The sequence below is a fragment of the Megalopta genalis genome, chromosome 5, assembly GCF_051020955.1.
Source record: "Megalopta genalis isolate 19385.01 chromosome 5, iyMegGena1_principal, whole genome shotgun sequence".
In the NCBI taxonomy this organism is placed as follows: domain Eukaryota; kingdom Metazoa; phylum Arthropoda; class Insecta; order Hymenoptera; family Halictidae; genus Megalopta; species Megalopta genalis.
Window position 1 is genome coordinate 877,558 of NC_135017.1, and position 23,803 is coordinate 901,360.

Sequence of the window (23,803 nt, forward strand, 5' to 3'; positions counted from 1 at the left end):
GGCCAAACCCTATAGCGCCACGTGCCACGTGAGTGCGATACGTTCCCTCTTCAAACGATACGTTTCGCTACAAATGGTTCCGCAAAGATTTGCCATTGATTTGGTAACGCCAAGCCTCTGGTACCAAATACCGAGAAGAATCTCCTTTCAGTAGAGCCTTAGCACTAAATTCACATTTCCTTCACAAAATACGCCACCAAGTGTTTTACATGTATTTGGTCGAAGCAGACTTGGCTGACTGGGTAGAAATCAAGTTATTTTGTTCACTCGGTATAGAACCTTTGAGGCGGAGAATACATACGAGAGGACAGTCACTAATATTTAATTCCTATTTTTTTTTAAACAGGGGCGAGCATGCAGAGTTCAAGACGAAGTCTGTTGCCAAGCTGTCGCTAAATTTCAAGTCGGACCTTCAGAAATTGAACCGTCTGGTCAAAATTCGGCCGGCACTAGTCAAAACGCAGGATTCGTGAAGCAAAGACCTGTGATACCTCAACAATCATTCGGTGGTCCTCCCACTCAACAGATTTCTGCAAGTAAGATGGTTTATTTTCTGGATCCGATCTCTTAACACTATTTTTACCGATCTTTTCTATCGATGAAGCATGATTAATAGAGCGCGAATTTTTATGCAAAATGAAAATATTCTGCAACTGTTGTAAAGCACACGAGCCAATTAGAAACATTTTCCGTTATTTAACAATTTTATTAGAACGAAATTAACATATTGTGATATTCTCTAATACTTGTAATCTATTTATTTTTTCATAAAATCTACAATCTAGTGATTATAAGAAAATAATTATTTGATTAAAATAATTTTGAATTAAAATTGTGGAAGATGTCCTTTCACTCTTTTGATAAAAATAGTGTTAATCTGTAGTATAGTTTTGACCACGACGGTAAAAATTCTGGTTGTTGTAGTTTACAAGAGTTGATTTGTTTCAACCAATACAGAGTGTCCGGTCACACCCAAATTTGAGGTAATTTGAGGTAACTTATTCCTTAACGAAAATGGTCTCCGTGGCCTCGTTAATGAGATATTAACGAAATACACGGGCCAATCAGAGAGCGAGTACGGTCAGCGTGTTTCAGCGCAACAGCGAGTACGATGTGAGCAGCGAATTCAGGAAAAGAGGCTACGCAAAAAATGGGGTGGCAACATTACAATTTTGAACTACGATCAGAAAGGGGCTCTACGTTGCGTCGTGATGGCAATTTAGATTTATAATGTTCACGCGGTAGATAGGTCATGTCACTCATGCAGGACTTCAGCGCATGTGTTGCCTGTCATATCCTGCACTGTCCATATGCCCAGTCCTTTTTAATTTTACTCCCAAATATGTAAACTCCTTCACCGTTTCAATCTCCTGTTCATTGCGCATCCATAATGCCTTTCTCTTCTTCCCTTTTCCTTTTACAAATATCAGCATTTTTTATTTTGACAGGTTTAATACCATAAATTTGATATGTGTCGCATTTTTACAAAAATAATGTCGGACATTGCAGATGTTCGCGTTGGTGTACCAACGCACGTGCAACTCGGTTGTGCGGCAGCTCTGCTGTGCGTCGAAGAACAGTTTTGTACCGTGGATGGTACAGTTGCCACTGAACCAGTTCATTTGACCAGTAGACAGTTTCTGCAGCGGGTACCATTAAGTGTAAGTAAATAATGGAAAATTAATACATTAATAAACAGTAGAAAATCTATATTACTACCTACAGTAGGTAAAAAAAGTATTAGACGGTATAACATTTTTAAAATTTGACTAAATAACTTCAAGTTTTTGGAGATGTCAGGGGAACTAGTTTACTGTACAATGACAAAATACTTTCTTTTTAATCTTGCTGTTACTTGGAAACACAACAAAAAATAAATAAAAAACTTACGTTCTTGCATTTCTTTTATCTAAGGCATTGGATGATATCAAAATCTCTACATTTCTCGTAGTAGTCAGCCAATTTCAAATAATTATTAAACTGCGAATTTTATGCATTTTTGACAAATAAGAGTAGATCAAATACAAAATAGTCAAAACATATATATATATATTATATATATATATATATATATATATATATAATATATGCTTTTTCTCGAGTTATAATTATATATATATGTTTTGACTATTTTGTATTTGATCTACTCATATTTGTCAAAAATGCATAAATTTCGCAGTTTAATAATATATATTATTATATATTATGTAACAGTGTATTATATATATATAATACTATTACATTATCTTTAACTCACAAAATAATTCAAGAAAGAAAGAAATATCTATGTAGCTTCTTTATCTTGCAGTTAATGCAAACCATTTTTATTTTATAATAAATATATAATAATCTGTAGCACAATAATCTGTAGTATAATAACACTGTTCAACAAATCAACATTTTTTTTCTGCCTTCTAATAATTTAAAAAAAATGCCGAAGTACATATTTTCTACGGAATATTTTTGCATATTTACGAGAAATTGTTTATCTCACACGAAAACTAACCACAATATCTGATTATATAGACATTTCTAAAGAAGTGACTGTGGAGAAAAAATGTCGAAGCGTTTTTAAATTCGTATAACTCGAGAAAATATCTGCAAGGTTTGCTGCTCGCTTGCCTCGACTCGGCAGTGCTGCAGCTGTGCGTGATCAGCGCCGGTAGAGACGCCCAATGGGGCACCCATTTTGTGTGAGTAACGTTTGATTTCTTTTTTAACATTTAACTGTTCTAGCTTCAGTTTTTATTTATATTCCTGTGAATACTAATCACCGATCTATCAAGTATTTCTAAATTAATTTTAACGAAAAAACGTGTTATTGAAAGTTTTTGTTTCTAAACTTTTTAAGTTTAGCATTGAAACAAAAAATAATAAATATGTAGAATTTAATATTACCTCTACAATATTCGATGCACGAGAAAATTTTAATATTTTACTTGACAGTTACACATATATCTTCTTGATCTCCATAATTTTCGGAAATGTGGGGTTCCTAAGGTCATTTAAAATAACTTTTTCTTTAGCGAAAATGCAATCCGCTGCTTCGTTTACGAGTTATTAACGAAAAACACTGACCAATGAGAGGCGAGCTCGTCTAGAGCTAGGCTGCCGAGCCAACGAGTGGACGAAGCCCAGTTCCGATGACTGACTTGGTCGCCTGGCGCTAGGCGAGTTCGCTTCTCACTGGACAATGTTTTTCGTTAATAACTTGTAAACGAAGCCATAGATTGCATTTTCGCTAAGGAAAAAGTTATTCCAAGTGATCTTAGTATGCTCTCCATTATTGTATCGTTGGATACGGTTCGAAATTTAATTTTTAATTAAGTAAATTCCGACTGATTCGCTCATCGCTTTAAAGAATTATTGATAATTGGTACTGTTATACCTACGTAGTTCAATATAAATATAATTACTGTAATTTTGCAAGATTTGAAACAATTTAGAAAATAGTAATATTACCGAAGAATATTGTGAAACTCTGTCAAATTTTATATTTAAAGTTTTTAAGTTACACATAAGCTATCTTAAAGAATTTTCTTAAAGAATTTTTTATTTAATAATTTTTTTATTCAACATTTGTCATCAGGAATGTGCACAGGAATATAAAAACAACTAAGGATAGAACAGTTAAATGTTAGAAAAGAATTCAAACGTTACACACATGGGATGGGTGTCCTATTGGACGCCTCTATTGGCACTGATCACGCGCAGCTGCGGCACTGCCGAGTCGAGAGAAGCGAGCAGCACACCTTGCGGCGGCAACAACGCCGTGTATGCTTCGCCGGCAGATATTTCCTCGAGTTGTACGAATTCAAAACCGCTTCGACACTTTTTCTTTATAGTTACTTCTTCAGAAATGTTTACAGAATCAGATGTCGTGGTCAATTTTCGAGTCGGATAAACAATTTCTCGTAAATATGCAAAAATATTCCGTAGAAAATGCCGTACTTCGGCATTTTTTTAAAACTTTGACGGTCATTTGACACTATTTAGAAACACAAAATATTATAAATATCGATACTGACATATTCAAGAATCTTTCCTCCATCTTAATACCGCGAGGACTACGCCCCCTGGCCACCGCGTCGTTGCATCTCGTTCCCCGTATTGCTTTCGCCGGCTCACAGTAACTCAGGCGCGTATCGTAGTAAATCCGTTGCGCATTAGGGCGACGCTCGTATCAATAGATTTTCACGTCACTAACAAAACAAAACGCATTAACACTAGTACCTCATGGCTGATGTGAGAATCTATTGACGTGAGCGTCGCCTTAATACGCGAGTCAATTTGACGTACGTCACCACAGTGCAGTTACGAAAAATCATTACGCAAGGAGTGGGGGCAGGCGACGCATGCGCAGAGTCCCGCACAGCGGTGTGGGACGTCTATCGGCTGAACATTGTTACGTTGCCATCGTAGTTCAGAATTACAATATTCAGCCGGTAGACGCTCCACGCCGCTGTGCGGGACTCTCTGCGCATGCGTCGCCTCGCGTAGTAATTTTTCCTGACTGCACTGGTTACGAGTTAATTTGACGTATGCCATTACTTCAAGGTCAACCCTGGATTTTTTGTTGTTGATACTAAACCTTCAACTATAATTATAATTTTCAATGGAATTTTCGTTAATTGATACCAATTATAAGGTACTTCACAGTTTGGTGATTAGTATCCAGAGGAATATATGAAAAAAGACGGAACACTGAAGTACTAAAAAAAACTCAAATACAACTTACACAAAGTGGATGCCCCATTGAATCCCTCTATCGGTGTTGATTACGCATAGCACATCGACCCTGACGAATCGAGAGAAGTGAACAGCGGAGCACATGGCGGCAAAATGTCGTGGACGCGTTGCCGGCGAATATTTTCTCAGCCTGCTCGAAATGTAAATCGTTTCGATACTTCTACCGGGCAGTTTCTTCTTCAGAAATGTCTACAGAATCCGATCATAGGTAGAGTTTTCATACTGGACATAGAACTTTTCATAAAAATACAAAAGTATTACGGAGAAACTACGCACGTCGACACCTTTTTAAACTTTGACATTAATTTATAGTTATTTAGGACCGAAAACAATTAATAAATTGTATGCCACTACGTTCGTGAAACTATCCTCTGTCTGTCAAGAACGATCGGAACTTTCTAACGTTTTTACTTTTCATGGAATGCCTCATGTTTGTCGAAAATTCTGGGTTTTTACAAAAGCTCGTGTTTTTCGAAAACCGGAAATGATATAACAATTCGGTTTCCAGATTCTTGTTCGGGAAGTGAAGCTCTACAAGGATCAACAATGGCTATTGAAAGACAAAATTTATGTCGGACAGTATTATTTAATAGCTACAAGTTGAAGTTTTGGAATCTGTAAAGATAATGATGTTTTAGGTTGCGCTTATGTTCATTAATGATACATTTTGTAGAAATGTTGTAACTAGAAATCTTGTAAATAGAAAATAGAAATTTTGGCAAATTACACATATGCAGGCTATCCTGTGAGCTACAAGCAATTAAAAACAGCGAAAATCGCAGTTTCTCGCAACAATTGATCAAAACATGACTGTAACAAAACTGGAGTTTAAATTTTCTTTATAGGTTCGCATAAAACAGTTATTTTGTTTCCGTTACAATCAATTGCAACTTTTGCAAAAAATTCGTTTCGATATTTTGTAGTAAACTGGTCCCTCCAATATCTAAAAAAAAGAAAAAAATTCAGGTCATTTGGTGGAATTTTAAAACTGTTATTCCTTTTTAAACAATGTCTGAATATTTTAACGAATAACTGTACGCAAAAGTCCAAAATTCCTGTTCGCGTAAACACCCGCAGACTAATTATTGGTTTACGGCATACTGCCAATTAAAGTACGTTCGGCACAGCCAGAATGCGTTACAAGAAAGCGGAGAAAGTCGATATGGTTTCCATTCACGGTGAATGTCACCAAACTATGGGAGAACCAGCGTGTTTGTGTGCCAAAAGAAATCGAGACGCTTGAACTTGAACGCTTATTTTAACAGCGAGGAATACAAGTACAGTGGATCACCCTGTCGTGTAGGATAGCTCTCTCCCTCTCTCTCTCTCTCTCTCTCTCTCTCTCTCTCGAGGTAAATTATTCTGTGTTGACCTTCAAGGTCCTTCAGTGACCTTGAATTACATTCGCTCATAAGCCATGGTAGTAACACCTTTGGGACAAATGTTATTACTAGCTACATTCTGGGAAAATAAGATATTTTCTCAAGTCTTGTATTAAAATCTGATTGCGATGCATATTTTACATTTTATTAGTTTTTGAATATTGTACATATATATATCGAATATTGTCCACAATACTGACTTCGACAGTATTTTGCAAATGCAAATGAATAAAAAAGTTAAAAAAACGAGGGTTTTTAATTTTTTTCTTTTCATTCCAAGTAATAGCAGAATTTAAAAAAAAGCTTTTAGTCATCGTCTAGTAGACTAGTTCCCTGTCATCTAAAAAAATTCAAGTCATTTAGTTCAATTTTGAAAAAGTTATTGCGTTTTAAAAGGTGTACGAACACTTTTGTGAGGCACTGTACGTCTCTCAGTTATACACTCATACACGAAAGTATTCTACGTCATATATTTAAATAAGAAACTCATGTTTTCAACTTTTTTATCTGAGCCTATAAGGAAAATTTAAAAAATGCATTTTGTAGATCTCGGTAACTATATAAATTATGAAAATTTCACCGAAATCGGTTGATCTTGACAGAAACTACAAGCAATTAAAGATTACGAAAATCGCAATTTTTTACAAATTTCCATCAAAAACAGGTAATTTCTACATTTTTCAGTGGCTATAGTTTGACTATGTGTCAGCCGATTTCAATGCAATTTTCAAACTCAGATAAAAAAGATGAAAAGACGAAAGTTTATTTCACATGTTTATAATTCCAAATAATAGCAAAATTTAAAAAAAATGTATTTTAGTCATTGTACAGTGAACTAATTCTTCTAACATTGACAAAAAGATTTAAGTTATTTAGACCAATTTTAGAAAAGTTATACCGTTTTAAATGGTGTCTGGACACTTTTGCTCGTCACTATGTATAAATTCGAAAAACAAGAACGAAAACTATTTCGAAATCAACCTAATAATCGAAACATATCTCCTACAAGGGACAAAAAAAAGATTAAGCATCTTCTTTAATTACAGTTTCAGTTTAGAATTTAATTATCGTGATTTTAACTGGAATATAAAATGCATGATTAACATTTGACATTTAATTTAACGAGGACTCGATGCGAAATTTCCATTAAAAATGTCGTCGACGCGGTCATATCATCAAACGGATATTTAAATTTCTGTGTATTTTACAGCCATGTAAAAATCCTGAGAGCGGAATAATCGGCAAGTGTTGTCGGGACCCAAATTACGTGGATCCGTGGCCAGCAGGAAATCTTCCGGCAAATTATACCGGCGGCTTCGACGAGCAAGGTTTCCCAACGTTTTTGAACATTGCCAAAGTGAGACCCCCGATTACAAAAGTGCCGTCGATTCAGACAACCCCGAGACCCGTTGTCCAAACGCACAGACCCACACCTGTGGAGGAGCAATCGATACAACCGGACCACTCTGACATTTCCTCGGAATTTCTAATTCCGCCACCCGAGACCCCTCCAGAAACTGGAAACATCGTCGACAGTTCGAATGTTGTCGAAACGAAAGAAAAATGCGGCATTAGACACAAGGTAATTGAACAACTTATTCAAATCAGCCGCCAATAATTGAAAGTGAAAAGAGTAAAGTGTTTCGATGATCTGGCAACAAGAATGTTTAAAAATTTTTCAAGGATTTGATGAGCAAAACTGCTTCAACGAAGCTGTAGATTTCATATTATATGTTAATTTATTCTTTTGCAGATTACATTCATCCTTTTGCAAATAAAATTCATCTTTTTATAAATTAAATTCATGTCACTGAAAGATATAATTCATCTTCTTTGCAAATAAAATTTTATCCTTTTTGTAAATTAAATTCTTCCATCTGCAAATCAAACTCTCCTTGAGGTCGTTTCAAGAAACAAATTACACAAATATTACTTCAAATTCAAATATTTCCTTTTACACTTGCAGCAAAATGTAGTAAGATTGTAAGCTTTCTTAGTAGTTTTATATGGATGAAAATAAGTTGACAACATTTTTAAATTCTTTTAATGCTTATACTATTTTGTGTTTCCTTTGTACATTTTTGTCACATATTGCATGGAATCTGCTTGGACAATGTAAGCATCCACAATAGCTAGGAACTGTGATACCATTGCTGGTCATACAAGACATATTTTTTACTACCGTATTCTTCAGTGATGAATCCAATTCAAGTTTATTAAAAAATTAAATTCTGTATCAGAAATATTATTTTGGTGGATGTTATTAATCATACCGTTGCAACTATTGTTATCACAGGTTTTCATACTTATTATATAAATGTGTAAATTTACGACAGTAAGAGAACCATTATACGTTTTATACCTAAAATTAATCCATTTGTAGATCATATTCATCTTTTTTCACTCCAAATTAATCCTTTTGCAAATTATATTCACATTTTTAAAAATCAAATTTACCATTCTTCACCCTGTCACAATCCAATTCACCCTTGTACAAATCAAGTTCTTTAACTTTGTTTTCTTATACTATTGTAATAAAATCAAAATCCAATATTAATTTCTCCTGAAATTTCTGAATTTATTATATGTTCCAAAAAGAATGAAATTAAAATACATATTTAATGGTAAACACATCCTTATAATCAACTAAAAATATGTATGCATTTAATGGCAAATGTAGCTTTATAATTGATGGCGCAGTGTAAGGTTATAGTAAATATATTTAATATAATACAAAGAAACTACAAATGAATATATACATAGAAAATACAACAACACATGAATACAGTTTATAACAAAGCTACAGAACAAACAATAACGCACAAAAACGATACGTAGCATGGCACAACGTGGCTACGATCAACACGTTAGGTTAGAAGGGCACATAACAGCAGCGCCGCTCTACGATAGGCTCCACACCTACTTGAAACGCGAGTTACATATAATCTACTTCAATAATAAACTCAGAATACTTATTTCATAGTAAACAAATCTGTAATAAGCATAAAATACTTATCTACTAGGGAACACAAATTTAAAATGAGCCTAAATTACTTATTTAATATATCTTAATCTATGTACAATAGTGTCCTCATAACGAGCGATTTTTATCTCTTCATTCTGAGCGCGTTTATCCCCACCATTTTAATGCGCATCCAGCTTCACGCAGTTGATTTAGAATGAGAACGGGAGATGATCGAGAGAGACAGAACGAAACCAGCGAAACCAGAACTTTACCGTGCTTGCGGTCTCACTCTTTTCGCGCATCCGTATCCTTGTTACGCCAATTGAAACACGCGGCGCGATATTCGACCTGTTATTTTTGCTCCGTAGGATTCTTGACCACACAGTCCAGCGTATTTGCTAATGTCTTGAAACGGCGACCATTTCTACAGTTATTAAAATTTTCGAAAACCCGGAAGCTACATTTTAGATAATACTTTTTAATATATGAATCTAGAAAATTTTGTTAATTCAGCCATCCCAGCACTTTTCAACTGGAACGGCCAGCAATCAATGCTCTACTCTACGAAAAGGATTTTCGTAATTTTATACGATTTTTACTTTTAAAAATTTGGAAAATAAAGCTGAATCTTGCATTCATATTCTCTTAGAAAGATTACATATTTAATTTAGTAATTATCTACAAAAACATTCTCAAACTCAGAAATTTAGAAAACTAGTGTTAAGAATGATTGAAAATTGGACAAATTTACGGGCGAAAAAGATTTAAAAAGCTATATGAAACAATTCCAAAACGTCTAGTAGAAATTTTAATCCGCAATTTACAACGAAATTAAGGATATCAAGAAATTACTGTGTTGTTTGGAACAATTCGGGCATTGTACAATTATTTAAGTCATAAAGCGGTAATAAATTTGTTAACTGTTCTTATTTTAAGTAGTTTCATGGGGATATGTTTATACGAAAACATAGCAGTCTATTAAATAGTCTATTAAATACAGAATACAAAATTATTAAGGTTGACTTTTAATAGAAAAAATGTTCAAAATGTTGTCCATGACGATTAATGTAAGCGTATAGCCGATTAAGCAATGCGAGTGATGCATGTGTAAATGTTTCAAATTTTGCCAAGTTAACCTCATATTTTGGGGAAAAAGGAAAATAGAAAAAAACTAATTGTTGCCGTGTATGCTCCTCTCTATATCAAACAACTTTCGTTGGAAACATCTTTTTTCTACAACATGTACTTTAGAAGAAAAATTAAAGTGGAAGAGTTAAATGACTCACCCTGTATATTTGGACGTACATATGTACTTTCTTCCAACTCGTCACGTACCCATGTACAGTGAACAATATTTCCATGGAAGCAGCATCGTTTCTAATAGAAATATCAAAACATTTTTTAATATAATGGAAGGAATGCTAGGAAATCATTAAGGAAAAATAAAAAGTATACACTACTGTACAGAAGTAAAAAGAAAGAATATTCAAGGTTATTCAAAGGTTACGATGTTATAGTTTGTTGAATTCGTCTTGAGGTCTGCTACAACGATACATTATCGTAATAGTAATATATTTATAGTAATATATACTTATTACTCGGTACATACTTCCTTGAACCACAAGATCAAATATTACACATCACGATATAAAAATTCAAGGTGATCTTAACACGTAGATAAAAAAGCGGATTATTCAAAATTTAATTATTACACGGCGTGTCCCACTTGATATCACACAACTTCCGTCTGAAAATTTGTTTGATTCGATAAGTAATTTTCCAATCACCCTTATACCCTGTGTATATTATTAGTGGACTACAGATGTTTATGCAGAATTAAAATTGTTTGCTTCGGTTCCAAGGAATATAAACTGAATAGGAAGTTCTTTATTTCCTTAATAATTTTTATGAATAAAAAGTAACTCATTGTCATTTTTAAATTCTTTTAATGTTTCTGCTATTTTAAATTGCAACTACACAATTTTGCTGCAAATGCATAAAATCAACAGTCTAATTGTTAGAGTAAAGGAAACGGTATTGTCTTTGTTGAACCCATGAAGCCTATTATGTGCACAATCAGAGGACAATCGGTCGTGGATAATTGCGTGGGTATTTTACACATGATCCTTCAATTTTGGTAAAACTTTTTACTTCAAAAATTGTCCATCAAATCAAGTATGAAAATCGAATAATAGTAATAATCTGAAATATTACAATTGCTTCGTTAATTTTTTATTACAGAATCCAGAGACGAGCGATTCTCGAACAGTTTTCGGCGAAATCCCGTGGCAAGCCATGGTACTGCAGTCGAAAGATAGGAAAATTCTTTGTTCCGGTGCACTGGTCAGCACTCACGACGTGCTAACTGCGGCCAACTGCATTGACACGTAAGGACACGTTCGTATATCTAATCAATACGATTATAGTTTTCACAGAATTTCATTTCAATTTCTTTATAATCTCTGCAACTAACTCTTTGTTAGAATCAAAATATAAAAAAAATTACAAAAATAATTTATACAGAATTAAAAGTTATATCGTTCTATAATTTTGGTGGCTGTAAAGAGAAACCTTTAAACTGCGCGAAACAATTTTTTTAGTCGAATTTTTTACTTGTTAAATAGTGATCCAGTCTTATACTCGTCTTCAATGGTGTAGCCATGGTGTAGCATCTATGACAGACACCAGAAAGCAACAAATTAAAAATTTTCTTGAACTTAAATAATTTTAGCTGGGATCGAACCTATTTTAAATAAAAAATTTGACAAACTAAACAAATTCTATCGTTTATAAGCAAATTTTACTTTTTTTCTGGTATACAATTTCAGTTTAAAAGCGTTCTTTAACCTTTTAGGTACGGCTGAATTCTGCGCGAGGCTATTTCTCTGGACGGCAGAGTCTGATATGTACTGTACAGAGTCTGATACTGTATATTCTGCCTGCATATACAGGGTGTCCCAAAAATGTCTCGCAATCTGAAAGTGGCGGGTTCCTCAGGCCATTTGAAGCAACTTTTTCCTTTACAAAAATGTTCTCTGAGGCACCGTTAACGAGTTATTAACGAAAAACAGTGACCAATGAGAAGCGAGCTCAGCTGGCGCGAGGCGATCGAGCCAATGAGCAGAACTGGGCTTCGTGCGCTGGTTGGCTGGGCCGCCTCGCGTCAGCCGTACTCGATTCTTATTGCTCACTGTTTTTCGTTAATAAATCGTTAATGGTGCCTCGGAGAAAATTTTTGTAAAGAAAGAAGTTGCTTCAAATGATCCGAGGAACCCGCCATTTTTGGATGGCGAGACATTTTTGGAACACCCTGTAGACTGTTGTAAATCGATGTGAAGACGATTATTTGATTCAAACGATGAGCGAGTGAGCTACTAGAGCAAGCCACTATAGTGGCGCGTCGTCCAGAGAGATGACATCCGCGAAAGCCACTATAGTGGCGTGTCGTTCTGAAAGATGACATCCGCGAAAACCACTATAGTGGCGTGTCGTTCTAAAAGATGATATCCACGGAAGCCACTATAGTAGCGCGTCGTGCCTAAAAGGATAAAAGTATCGTAAATGATAAAACTTCGTTTCAAGTCAATTAGTCGATTAGTTTTTGAGATATCTCGCCTGCCAATTTAAAAAACACGGTATCGAGAAAAGCGCGTTTAAAGTTTTCAGTAAGGTTTCAAGATATTTATAGTTTAAAATTCGATGTCAAAACTTAGTCCGCTATTTCAGGGCCGTAAAGTAAAAACTTACGACTAAAAAATTGACAGAGCACATTTTTGATATATTGTACTATCTTGATTTATGCAAAAAAGAAATCAATTTTTTGACCCGCTACACAAGAATCCCACCTTAATACATCGCGTCTTTCATATTCTTGTGTTCTTAAATAAGTTCGCCTAATTTAATATAATTATTATGGGCGCTAGTGTGGTGGAAAACATGTTAAACACTCACAAGATAATATATATATATATATATATATATATATATATATATATATATATATAGGTTTTATGGACTGATCTTAATGAAACACACGGGAAACACAGTTCAACAACGAAAATTGCGATTTTTAATAAGATATTTAATTGTATAATGAAATTTCTGAAAAATTAGTTGTGTACAGTTTGAACTTCAATCAATTTACTAAGTGCACGATTTTCTTTTGCGGTTTCTTGTATTATTTCTCATGGGATATACAGACTAAGTTTGGTATTAAGTACTTCTGATACCTCGTGCACTGAAGTTTAATTTGTGGGGAACTGGTTCACGAACACAATTTTATACAGGGTGTCTCAAAATTATATTACTTCCGGGAAATGAGGAGTTCCTGAGGTCATTTGAAGTAACTTCTTTCTTAGCGCAAATGTAATCCGCAGCTTTGTTTACGAGTTATTAACAAAAAACACTGTACAATGAGAGACAAACTCGGTTGACGCAAGGCGTCTGAGCCAATGAGCGGGACTGTGCTTTTCGTTCGCTCGTTGGCTCGGCCACCTCGCGCTAGCCGAGCTCGCCTCTCATTGGTTACCGTTTTTCGTTAATAACTTGTAAACAAAGCCACGGATTGCATTTGCTCTAAAGAAAAAGTTACTTCAAATTACCTGAGCAATCACTCCTTTCAGGGAATTAAGATAATTATAGGTCATGTGTATGAGACACATATTAGCAAAGCATGTAATATATGTTTATAATGGTAACATGTTATACAAATGGCTTCTTTAAGGATAGATTTTAGCTTGACACATTAAAGATGTTACCATCTTTATGCTATTACGAAGCACGAAAATTCGTCAACTTTGACGTTCTGTATGTCAGTAATCAAACACGATATTTGAACATTTCAAACGTTAGTGCTCTGAATTGTATACATCACATATACTGTTGCAGCTTTTTGCTACTATACAGGGTAAATCATTAAAGCTGTTACAAACCTATATCTCCGTTATTCTTGGCGATATTCAAAAATGCTAGATAAATAGATTGTATGGTTCACACAGACACATGTTGCAGTGGTAATAATTTCTTTTTAAAGGTCATATTTTTCGAGATTTCAAGGTCATCGATGATATTTTAAATAAGATTACATATTTATATCATTATACCATGATAGCTAAAATCAAGACGAATCCAATGACCTATAGTAACACGACCTTCGCGTGACCTTAAGCCGGTCAAGCATCGCATTGCCCCCTCGCGATTTAAATTGTCGCGCCAAAGTCAGCTGCGACTTGAATTAAAAATACGCAGAATTAAAAAAATATGCAGAAGTCAATGGAAATAATTTTGAACATTTATTCAGATAAATTTTTCATTGTTGATCTCTCTGTTGTAGCTATTTCAGCATCCGTGATCATTTCTAAATGTTTTAAGTTTAATTTATTCGTACTCAGAGTCACGTGAAGGTCATGTTATCATAGACCATTTAAAAAAAAACATCAATGACATTGGAATCCCGAAAAATAAAATCTTCAAACCATGCAATCTGTTCCTCTGGCATTTTTGGCTATCGTTAACGGTAACGGAGATATTCCTTTGTAACAGCTTTACTGAATCACGCTGTATACTTTGAAAATTACATTTTGACCAACTTTTTCGGAAATCTTTAAAAAAACTGTATCTTTAAAAAACTCAAAACGTTCGATCCAATTTTAAAAACGTTATTACCTTTCGAAGGCTGCACAGTGACTTTTTCAACCGACTGTACATGGAGAAATTATCGTAAAAAACAACATACACAGGGTGTCTTATTTTAATCTCGCAAAGAATTCTCAAAGCATTCGCTCACTGACAAAAATGTTTCAAATGGAATTCGCCCTGCTTCGAGATAGTCATGAATCTTGTACAGTAAATTCTCCCTAATTTTCCTTCAGCTTGTAAACAAAAATGGACAATTTCGGAAGAGAAGATGCGATTATTCGAGCCTTGCGGCTCATTTTTATAGTTACCGATTGTCAATAATTATTAAAACGAGGCACAAGACTCGAATAATCGTATCTCCTCTTCCCAAATTGTCCATTTTTATTTACAAGCTGAAGGACAATTGGGGAGAATTTACTGTGTAAGTAATTTTACCCGCAAGATTTTAAACGTAATCTTTGCATTACCATCTCAAAGATACCTTTGTGTTCAAACTAACCTAATGTTCGTTTAAAACTGATTTGCGTTAAACGTTCTTGAAATTGTATTCGGAAGGACTGCACACAATTATCCGACAGCTGATAAGCTTCTTTCATAAAATCCTATTAGAACCGTGTAAAAATAATAAAATCAAAGGAAATTCAACTTTTACTCTACAAGGTGAAACTATAATTTTCGAATAGAATAAATGATTGTATCGATGTCCAAGGCTGTCGTTTTGGATAAAGTAGATACGGAACAACTTCAAGGCCGTTTAACAAATATATTACTCAAACGGCAACAAATGGGAAAGGGCTGCAAACATTGCTGAACGAAAATATATAACTTCTTCACCTTGAGATCTTGGCAACATTTTCACCTAAATTCTAAACTGACGTCCTTCATAAGACGTCTCTCTTGAAACAGAATTGATTCGATGTGAAACATTTCTCCGAGTAAGGAGTAAATACGATAGAAAAGTACGTGGTTTAGTTCGAATGAGACACCCGGTGTAACAAATGATAAGATTATTTCCGATGAAAAGATAAATCGACGATGTCGAATGCTGTTCTTCGTGCGAGGATTTATTTAGTGAAGTATCGTATCAAGTTATCTTTGTCTGTATATACAATACGAATTTTCTTTGGTATTTTTGGAACACGGAATCCGAGTAGCTTGTTTCGAAAAAGAACAGTGTATCCCATATCAGGACAACTCACTATAGAGATCGATTTATGAATCATCAAGTTTTCCTTTAAATTTGCAACAATATGCAAAAACTCATCGTTGAACTGTCTACGGAAGATGTTCTACAATGTGCATTGAACATCTGTGCACACAATTCAAGTGCTCGATCACGTTCGTTGCAAGAAAGGAATGCGTTACATTAATAATTGATATGTGTCACCGAAGGGGGGCTATCGGAGGATGATAAAGCCGATACTGCGCACCGTATCGCATTTCAACCATTAACCCCTTAACGCGCAGAAACGTATTAACACGGGCGTGCAAAACCGGCCAAAATGTGCAGACCCGTATATATACGGTCGGCGTCGCAACTTATGTCGCTAAAATGTTCAGATTCGAATATATCCGGGCAGCAAAAATAACTTAATAAAAACCAAGGAAAACATTCAATTTATTGATATTCATCGTGTAATTCTGTATTGTAAGCTGTAAAGTTTGTTTATTTGGGATTATAAAATATGGCCTTTTAGGGTGACACTTATAAGCATCTCTGACCTGGTAATTGTTTCTATCTATCTATATCCATTATTGCGTATCTAATTAGCGTTGGCACTTTTGTGAGTTTTGTTATGACTAATTTATTTATTACTCTCCAGTTATCTCCGATCTCTTTCTATTTTTTGCTTATTCAGGAATAAAATATGCACTTTTAGGATGGCACTTATGAACATTTAGTGTATTATTCGTGAGCAAGTCGTGAAGTAAAGTAGACGTTATCAAAATGAATTTCTTCAAAGACAATTGTTTTTTATTTTTTACAAATATTATTAGTGTCAACATATAAAAACGTTTTTGTTTTATGGTGTATTTTTATAGAGAGTAAATTGGATTTTTAATGTATAAAAGGTATGTTTTCTAATGTTGAAATAAGGAATGTTGGGCTATGTGCTGCACCTTGTTTTGAAATTTACCATACAAAAGAAAAATTTGAATAGTTTTAGTTTATTATATATTTTTCAGCTAATAAATATTATTATTATATTATTACAAATTTAGGTAAAATTAAATATTTTTCAGTTTTTTTTTCGTCTCCTCCTTCCCCTTCAAAATAGTAACTGGTAATTGAAAAACAGTACGATGGGTACAAAATTCGATCTGCAATGCGATTCAATATTCACTATAATTATTTATCCACTATTTTTATTGAATTTTTAGTAATTTTTGCATTTTTTTTACATATTTATTGAAATTAAGGTCCAAATATGTATTTTCTTAGATAAAAAAAATTGATTTTTTTGGTCGATTTTTTTTTTTAAATTGTGCATTAAGGGGTTAAAGATCACTGTTCGAAATGTTTTGGATATAAAGTTTTACGTATTTTAACTTTTTTTCATAGTGTAATAACAGGTGGCGGATATGTAGCCTTTTTTATTCGAGTAACTTTCATTTCCATTGAGATATTTTGCGTAATTTTCATTATAGAAATTTTACATAATACAGTGATGTGAATAATTACAGACTCAAAGTAACTTTCACATTTGTTCGTAATATTTAAACGAAAACTTAACAAAGCACCATATTTGTATACTTCTATATTACAATTAATAAAAGCTTTCTTTTTGTTTTTGACTAAAAACACTATAAATAGTTTCTTTTAACTGTACCAACCTATATATTTAAAAAAAACTTAAAAAGACATTATATTTGTATATTTCTATATTAGAAATAATAGCAAATAGAAATATACAAATACGATATTTTGTTAAGTTTTTGTTTAAATGTCATTAACAACGTAAAAGTTATTTTCAGTCGGTAATTATGCACAGCACTGTTACATAATAATACTGTACATAATATGTGTAATATTGTGCTACAAAGACGAGAAAAAATGTGTCAATTTCCAAATATTTGGTACAAATCTCTCAAAAATGTGTTAAACTCTTTTGAATTTGTAGAAAAGAAAAAAAGTAGCTTTCCACTCTGCTTTGCAACGAAAAAGGAGTTTCGAAAAAAATTAGATTAAAAGGCTGTTCAGTAGAGGCTTTACTCTACGAAATGAGTCCAGTTAGACTTTTGTATGATTTTTTGTACACAAAGTTATGACAGATCAAATATCGTCAGTTTCTACGATCCAAAAGTGAATCCTGAATATTTAGCATAGTGTAAATTGGTTTTCTTCAGAGAATTGTTTACAACAGCTTCGATCAAAAGATTTGGGTTTTCTATGAACTCTTTAATAACATGAAACAAAGATACTGTGCAAAAAGATTATGCCTTTTCGAGGAATCAGATATATAGAGAATTATTAAAAAAATTTAGACAGATTCTGTAACAAAAACTTGTTCATTATCGAAGTTGGAGCTATTAAACGTGAAATGTATTTGAAATTCTTAAAGAAAGGTCATATAATTTAAAGATTTTTATTTTCGGTTCCCAATAGCGATTTGAATGGCAATTCCAATTTACAGTAGTCATCAATAGACTGCGGATCTTTATGTAAAATGAAAATTGTCTACATTAATCACAAGTTGCAAATAACATAATACATAGTACCTTTAAGTCTTTCTACGCTTTTGATTATCTCACACATCCATTTTGTCATAAATACATAAAGTGGTTTCAATCGGCCAGAACAGTTAGACACAGCAAAATTTAATTTATTTGTCTCTAAAAGTAATCGATAAAAGAAATTGTGTTTTATTAAATGATAACCAATTGTATAATTAGATGTGAATATACAATTATATAATTATATTAATTAATATGATTTGGCACAGTGTAGACCACGGATTTATACAGGTGTCCAAAATAGGGTTTCTGTAATTGCCACATTAGCACATTATTTTCGTTATGTATATAAAATATATTTCTTTTCTGTATCTCCCTAAATAAACCGTCGGAAGCAAAAGCTTATGCAATACGAAAAAAGATTGTATTTATTGTATAGCGCGACAAGAAAGCACCTTTGTGTTTACATTCGCCCTCTTATTAGCTGCCCCACTGTTACAACTAGTAAGAGGGGGAATGTAAACATAAAGGAGACTTCTTGTCGCGTGTAGGCTATAGGTCTATCGTCATGAATGAACTGTATAGTTTTTATTCAAATTTGATTTTAATTGATATTAATTTGAACTAACAGTTCTACTAATCGCACTGCTAAAACATAAATTGCAGCTATAATGCCGAAATTTTAGTAGGTCAAATGAAATCAAAACTATCTTTTTCGTTATCGATAACTAATTTAATACGATATCGAATTACGATTTCTCTTATTTATAACTGTTATGAGTATTCGAGATAGAATTTTTCGCATACAGCAATAATGGATCATGATATCAAATTATTAACAACCGCTATACAGCCAATTCATCGTCAGTTGTATCGAAAATTGAGGTCAGATCAGTGAAACAGTACATTTTTTAAATGGTTGAATTTTTAATTTTACCTCAAGAGTATAAAAAAAGGTTAAATTATAGAACGATTACTTCCTCTTCGATTTTGATGGACGTTGGATACGTTATAAAACTCAATATTCTGTGCATGTCGCGGTAGTGTGCATGCGTGAGCCAGCGGCCACTGCTCCCAAAAGTTACCCAAAATCGGTAAATGAGGGGTTCCTGAGATCATTTGAAGTAACTTTGTCCTTGGCGCAAATGCAATTTGCGGTTTTGTTTACAAGTTATTAACGAAAAACAGTAACCAACGAGCGGAACTGGGCCTCAAACGCTCGTTGGCTCGGCCACTATGTGCCGACTGAGCTCGCCTCTCATTGGTCACTGTTTTTCGTTAATAACTCGTAAACAAAGCTGCGGATTGCATTTGTGCTAAGGAAAAAGTTACTTCAAATGACCTCAGGAATCCCTCATTTCCCGATTTTGATTAACTTTTGGGACACCCTGTACACATATACGTTGCGTTGATTGAGAAGAAATCCGGAATTTCTCATGAATTTTTCCTCCGGAATATTTTTATACAACTAATAATAATTTTAATACTTAAGTGTTCCCATTTAAATGTTCCATCCTTTATATTTCGTATTTTATTTTAAACTTCCATATACGTATGTATATCAATCGGATTAATTGGCCAATCGTTTATTCGGCTAGGGATGCAGTCTCACGGGAGGGAGTCTATTGTATAAGCATACCGACAGTATTAACTTATAACACTGTTATTACAAAAATTTTGCTTCGGTTGGGTAATAAAACGTACTGTGAAGTACGTTATAATAAGTGCTAAAATATTTACAATATATTTTTATGGTATTTTTGTCCAGTATGGTACCGAACGATGTAGCGATAAAATTGGGCGAATGGAAGCTGGGATACGAACTCCAGCACGAGGAACCGCTTCCTTTCGAAATCCTGAACGTATCATCCATCAGTATGCACCCCGGTTACACGAGAGGACACGGAAAGCATGACCTCGCAATTCTGCATCTTGAAACCCCAGCTATCCTCGATCATCACGTGAATCCGCTTTGCTTGCCACAAACGAATCAACTGCAAGCGAATAAGTCGTGCATTGCCACCGGTTGGGGAAAATCAATACTTCAAGGTAAATAATAGTTGGTTAAGCATTTCACTACTCGACAAAAACAGTGTTCTGTTCATGAACTTTTTCTAGCATGATGTATTTTTTATATATTTTGACAAATATTCAGTTTAAGGGAGTCACCTCTAATTTCAATATCCTTGAAATATGCTCTCAAAGTCAACATTTTGAACGATATATTCCTATATATATGTATACAGGGTGTTCCAAAATTGTATTACTTTCGAAAAGTGAAGGATCCCCGATTTGAAATAACTTTTTCTTTCAAAACGCAATCCACGGTTATTGGATTTGAAACACTGACCAATGAGGGGCGAGCTCTGGGCTGGCACGTGGTGGCCAAGCCAATGAGCGGTTAAAGCTTAGTTTCGTTGATTGGTTCGGCTACCTTGTTCCAGCCGAGCTCGCCTCTCATTCCTCAGTGTTTTTCATTAATAACTCATAAACAAAACCACGGATTGCATTATCACTAAGGAAATTGTTACTCCAAACGACCTCAGGAACCCCTCATTTTCCGGAAGTAATATAATTTTGGGACACACTGTAGATATAATGGTTGATCTTTTTCAATTCTTGAGATATTCGTAATAAAGTTAAAGTTCGAGACCTAATCCAAACCTAATCCAATCCTAACCTGGATCTAACCAAGCTATAACGTCTCAGAGTTTTGTTGCACAAGTCCCAAATAGCACACTATCATATTATTGCTATAAAGAAAACACTATTATATTATTGTTATAAGGAAAAAATAAAATATTATTGTTATATTATTATTATTATTATTTAATTAAGCTACGTTTAGACTAGGGTTAGGATTATTAGGTCTGGAATAGATATAGGTTACATCTGAATTAGGTCTGGGCTAAGTCTGGGATATGTCTGGGCTAGGTTCAGATTTGGTTTGGAACAAAATAAAATAATTACAAATAATTACAACACCTGTGGGCGACTCGCGTGTGCACTCGATATCAAAACACCGCGATTCTAAAAATCCCTCAGGTTGTAAGGCCGATGATGCTAAAGCGATGGAATTGTTCGTCTAATTAAAGAGAAATAGCTGTTTTGGCGAATCTTAACCTTGAAAATTGAATTTGGGGCACTCTAAAAGACACTCAACTCGATACTCGATACTCGATAAGACTGCGGTAGACGGTTGATTAGAAGACTAGCGTGAGCTGGAGTCGATTAGAGCAGACTAAGACTGACTACGATTCAGAGATAGATTGAAGCAGACTGATATGAAGTGAATTGATTTCGAGTTTTTATACTGTTCGAAGACAGAGAACTAAAAACTTTTACTTTGCATAAAAATCCACAGCATAATAATTACAGTATCTGTCAAGCTTCGAGATGTCTGGTTTTTTAAATATTACATTCGTCATTTTCGATTTTACGTACTGTTTTTTCAACGGATAATAGCCAATTATAATTAATCCGCTAATTTGGGCCTCTAGCTGTTTGAAAAAATCCTGTTACGACATTAAATTATATGAAAATGCAGAAAAGAATAACTTCGCATAACAAAATCTTTTCTTTCCTTGGATCATGCGAGTTAAAAACGCATAGAAAAAGAAACGTTTTATATATAAATTGATGATCTATATTTTTGTATTATATTTACCTATCAGCATGTAAGATTCAGACGGAGGTATAAATTTATATACAAAACTGGGACAGGCGCAGAAACTGGGACATCTATCCTAATATATAATTAGGAGTGTGTACATATATGTCTAAATGCAAATAAATTGTATAAAGTTTGGATATGAACAACTCATAATTAAAATGGAAGGTAACAAATTTTGTATTTTTATGATGAAAAGTATTATATATTAAAGTATACCATTGAAAAGTATACACTGACTTACCAAGCACGTCTAAACATTGTGGGCGATGATTTTGTTTTCCCATACCTTAATGAAATTTTGTCAATTAAATCAAAAATTATTTTTCCTCAGGAACACCTGAGGTGCTTCAAGCATTTAGGTCGCAAAACTCTATACACAATACGTCGTAGATATTATTAAGTGGTTTACCTAAACGAATTATAAAAAAAAAAATAAATAAAAATCCCCAGTTTTAAGGCAACACATTGAATGACAATTTGCTAAAACTTGTTGAAAATTTGTAATATCGAGAATAGTTGTTACATTTTTTGAGACAAGTTAACCATAGAACAGATAGTTATTACTTTTACAATAGTTAGCGTTTTGTAAAGTCATGTTTATTAATTCAGTAAAAATTATTTGAATTTAGCGCATTACACTGGAGCAATTATGCATGCAGTGGATATGAATATACTTCCAACGAACTTGTGCAAGGAGCAATTGGCAACTGAAGATGTATACCAGAGTGCTATAGACGGAATCATCTGCACCGTTCCTAAAGAAGATATCAATAATGTTTGCGAAGCCGACGTTGGTGGACCTCTTGCTTGTCAAAACGGGGAAGGGTATTACGAGCTAACTGGAATTTATAGTCAAGATACAGGATGCCAATCATCGAATCAGGTAAACATTTTACGTACAGCAGGCCCGGGGAACTGATGGCCCACGGGCCACATAGTCTGTACTTAATGCAATAGTATAGCGGAGAATAGCCTAATGGTAGGGCAACCGACTGCCGAGTAGAAACGATAGCGGGAAAGATGTTCCTCAGGCCTGACTTAACGGGTGTAATCGATTACAGAATTAAAGGAACGTGTAAGATCTTTAAAAATAAGCTGACATACGCGAGGAGCCACTCTAGCCGCTCAGCCAATCTTTTGCTCTTTTGACATCTATATTATTCATAGAATGAAAAATAAAAAAAATAATTTCAGCACAAGTTGCTGTTTCGAGCAAGAAACATTTTTTTTTATTTACGATGCAACAAATTAAAAAATCTGAAAAAATTGTCATCTCAATACTTTGATAATATATTGTCACTCAAAATGTTTGGTTGGTGAATCCAATCTACTTTTATAAGAAATCTGCATTTTTGGGAAATAAAATTGTTTATTTCATTTTTTTACAACTAGAGTCATCAACATAAATGCCTGAGAAAATGATCAAAAATGCATACGACAGCCGTGACATGTTACATTTTTATCAAAATATTTGCAAGTATTTAAACAGTGAAAATCGATCGAAATCCGTTAAAGCAAGACTATCCTATAACTACGCACCTGGTCATGATAGAGGGTTCAAAATTTACACGAAGCGGTAAATCGGCACAAGAGCATTTTCGACCATCTTAAACGGCTATACCCTTTACATAAAATCTGCACGGTTAAATTTACTCGACTTAGCCCCACTCTTTTCCCATCGCCAGTCAAATTAAACATGCAATTAAGAAGATGTTATTTTCA

General features: G+C 34.0%; 1 protein-coding gene across 1 annotated transcript in view; it reads left to right on the top strand.

Annotated features, from left to right (window-relative positions):
* Positions 1–23,803, top strand: part of scaf (inactive serine protease scarface) — a 56,625-nt gene that overhangs the window by 31,294 nt on the left and 1,528 nt on the right. Inside the window, exons 4-9 of the mRNA XM_033475220.2 lie at positions 347–536; positions 1,510–1,661; positions 7,342–7,713; positions 11,338–11,483; positions 20,177–20,457; positions 22,711–22,964. Coding sequence (XP_033331111.2) covers positions 347–536; positions 1,510–1,661; positions 7,342–7,713; positions 11,338–11,483; positions 20,177–20,457; positions 22,711–22,964 — 1,395 coding nt within the window. The remainder of the gene's footprint in view (positions 1–346; positions 537–1,509; positions 1,662–7,341; positions 7,714–11,337; positions 11,484–20,176; positions 20,458–22,710; positions 22,965–23,803) is intronic.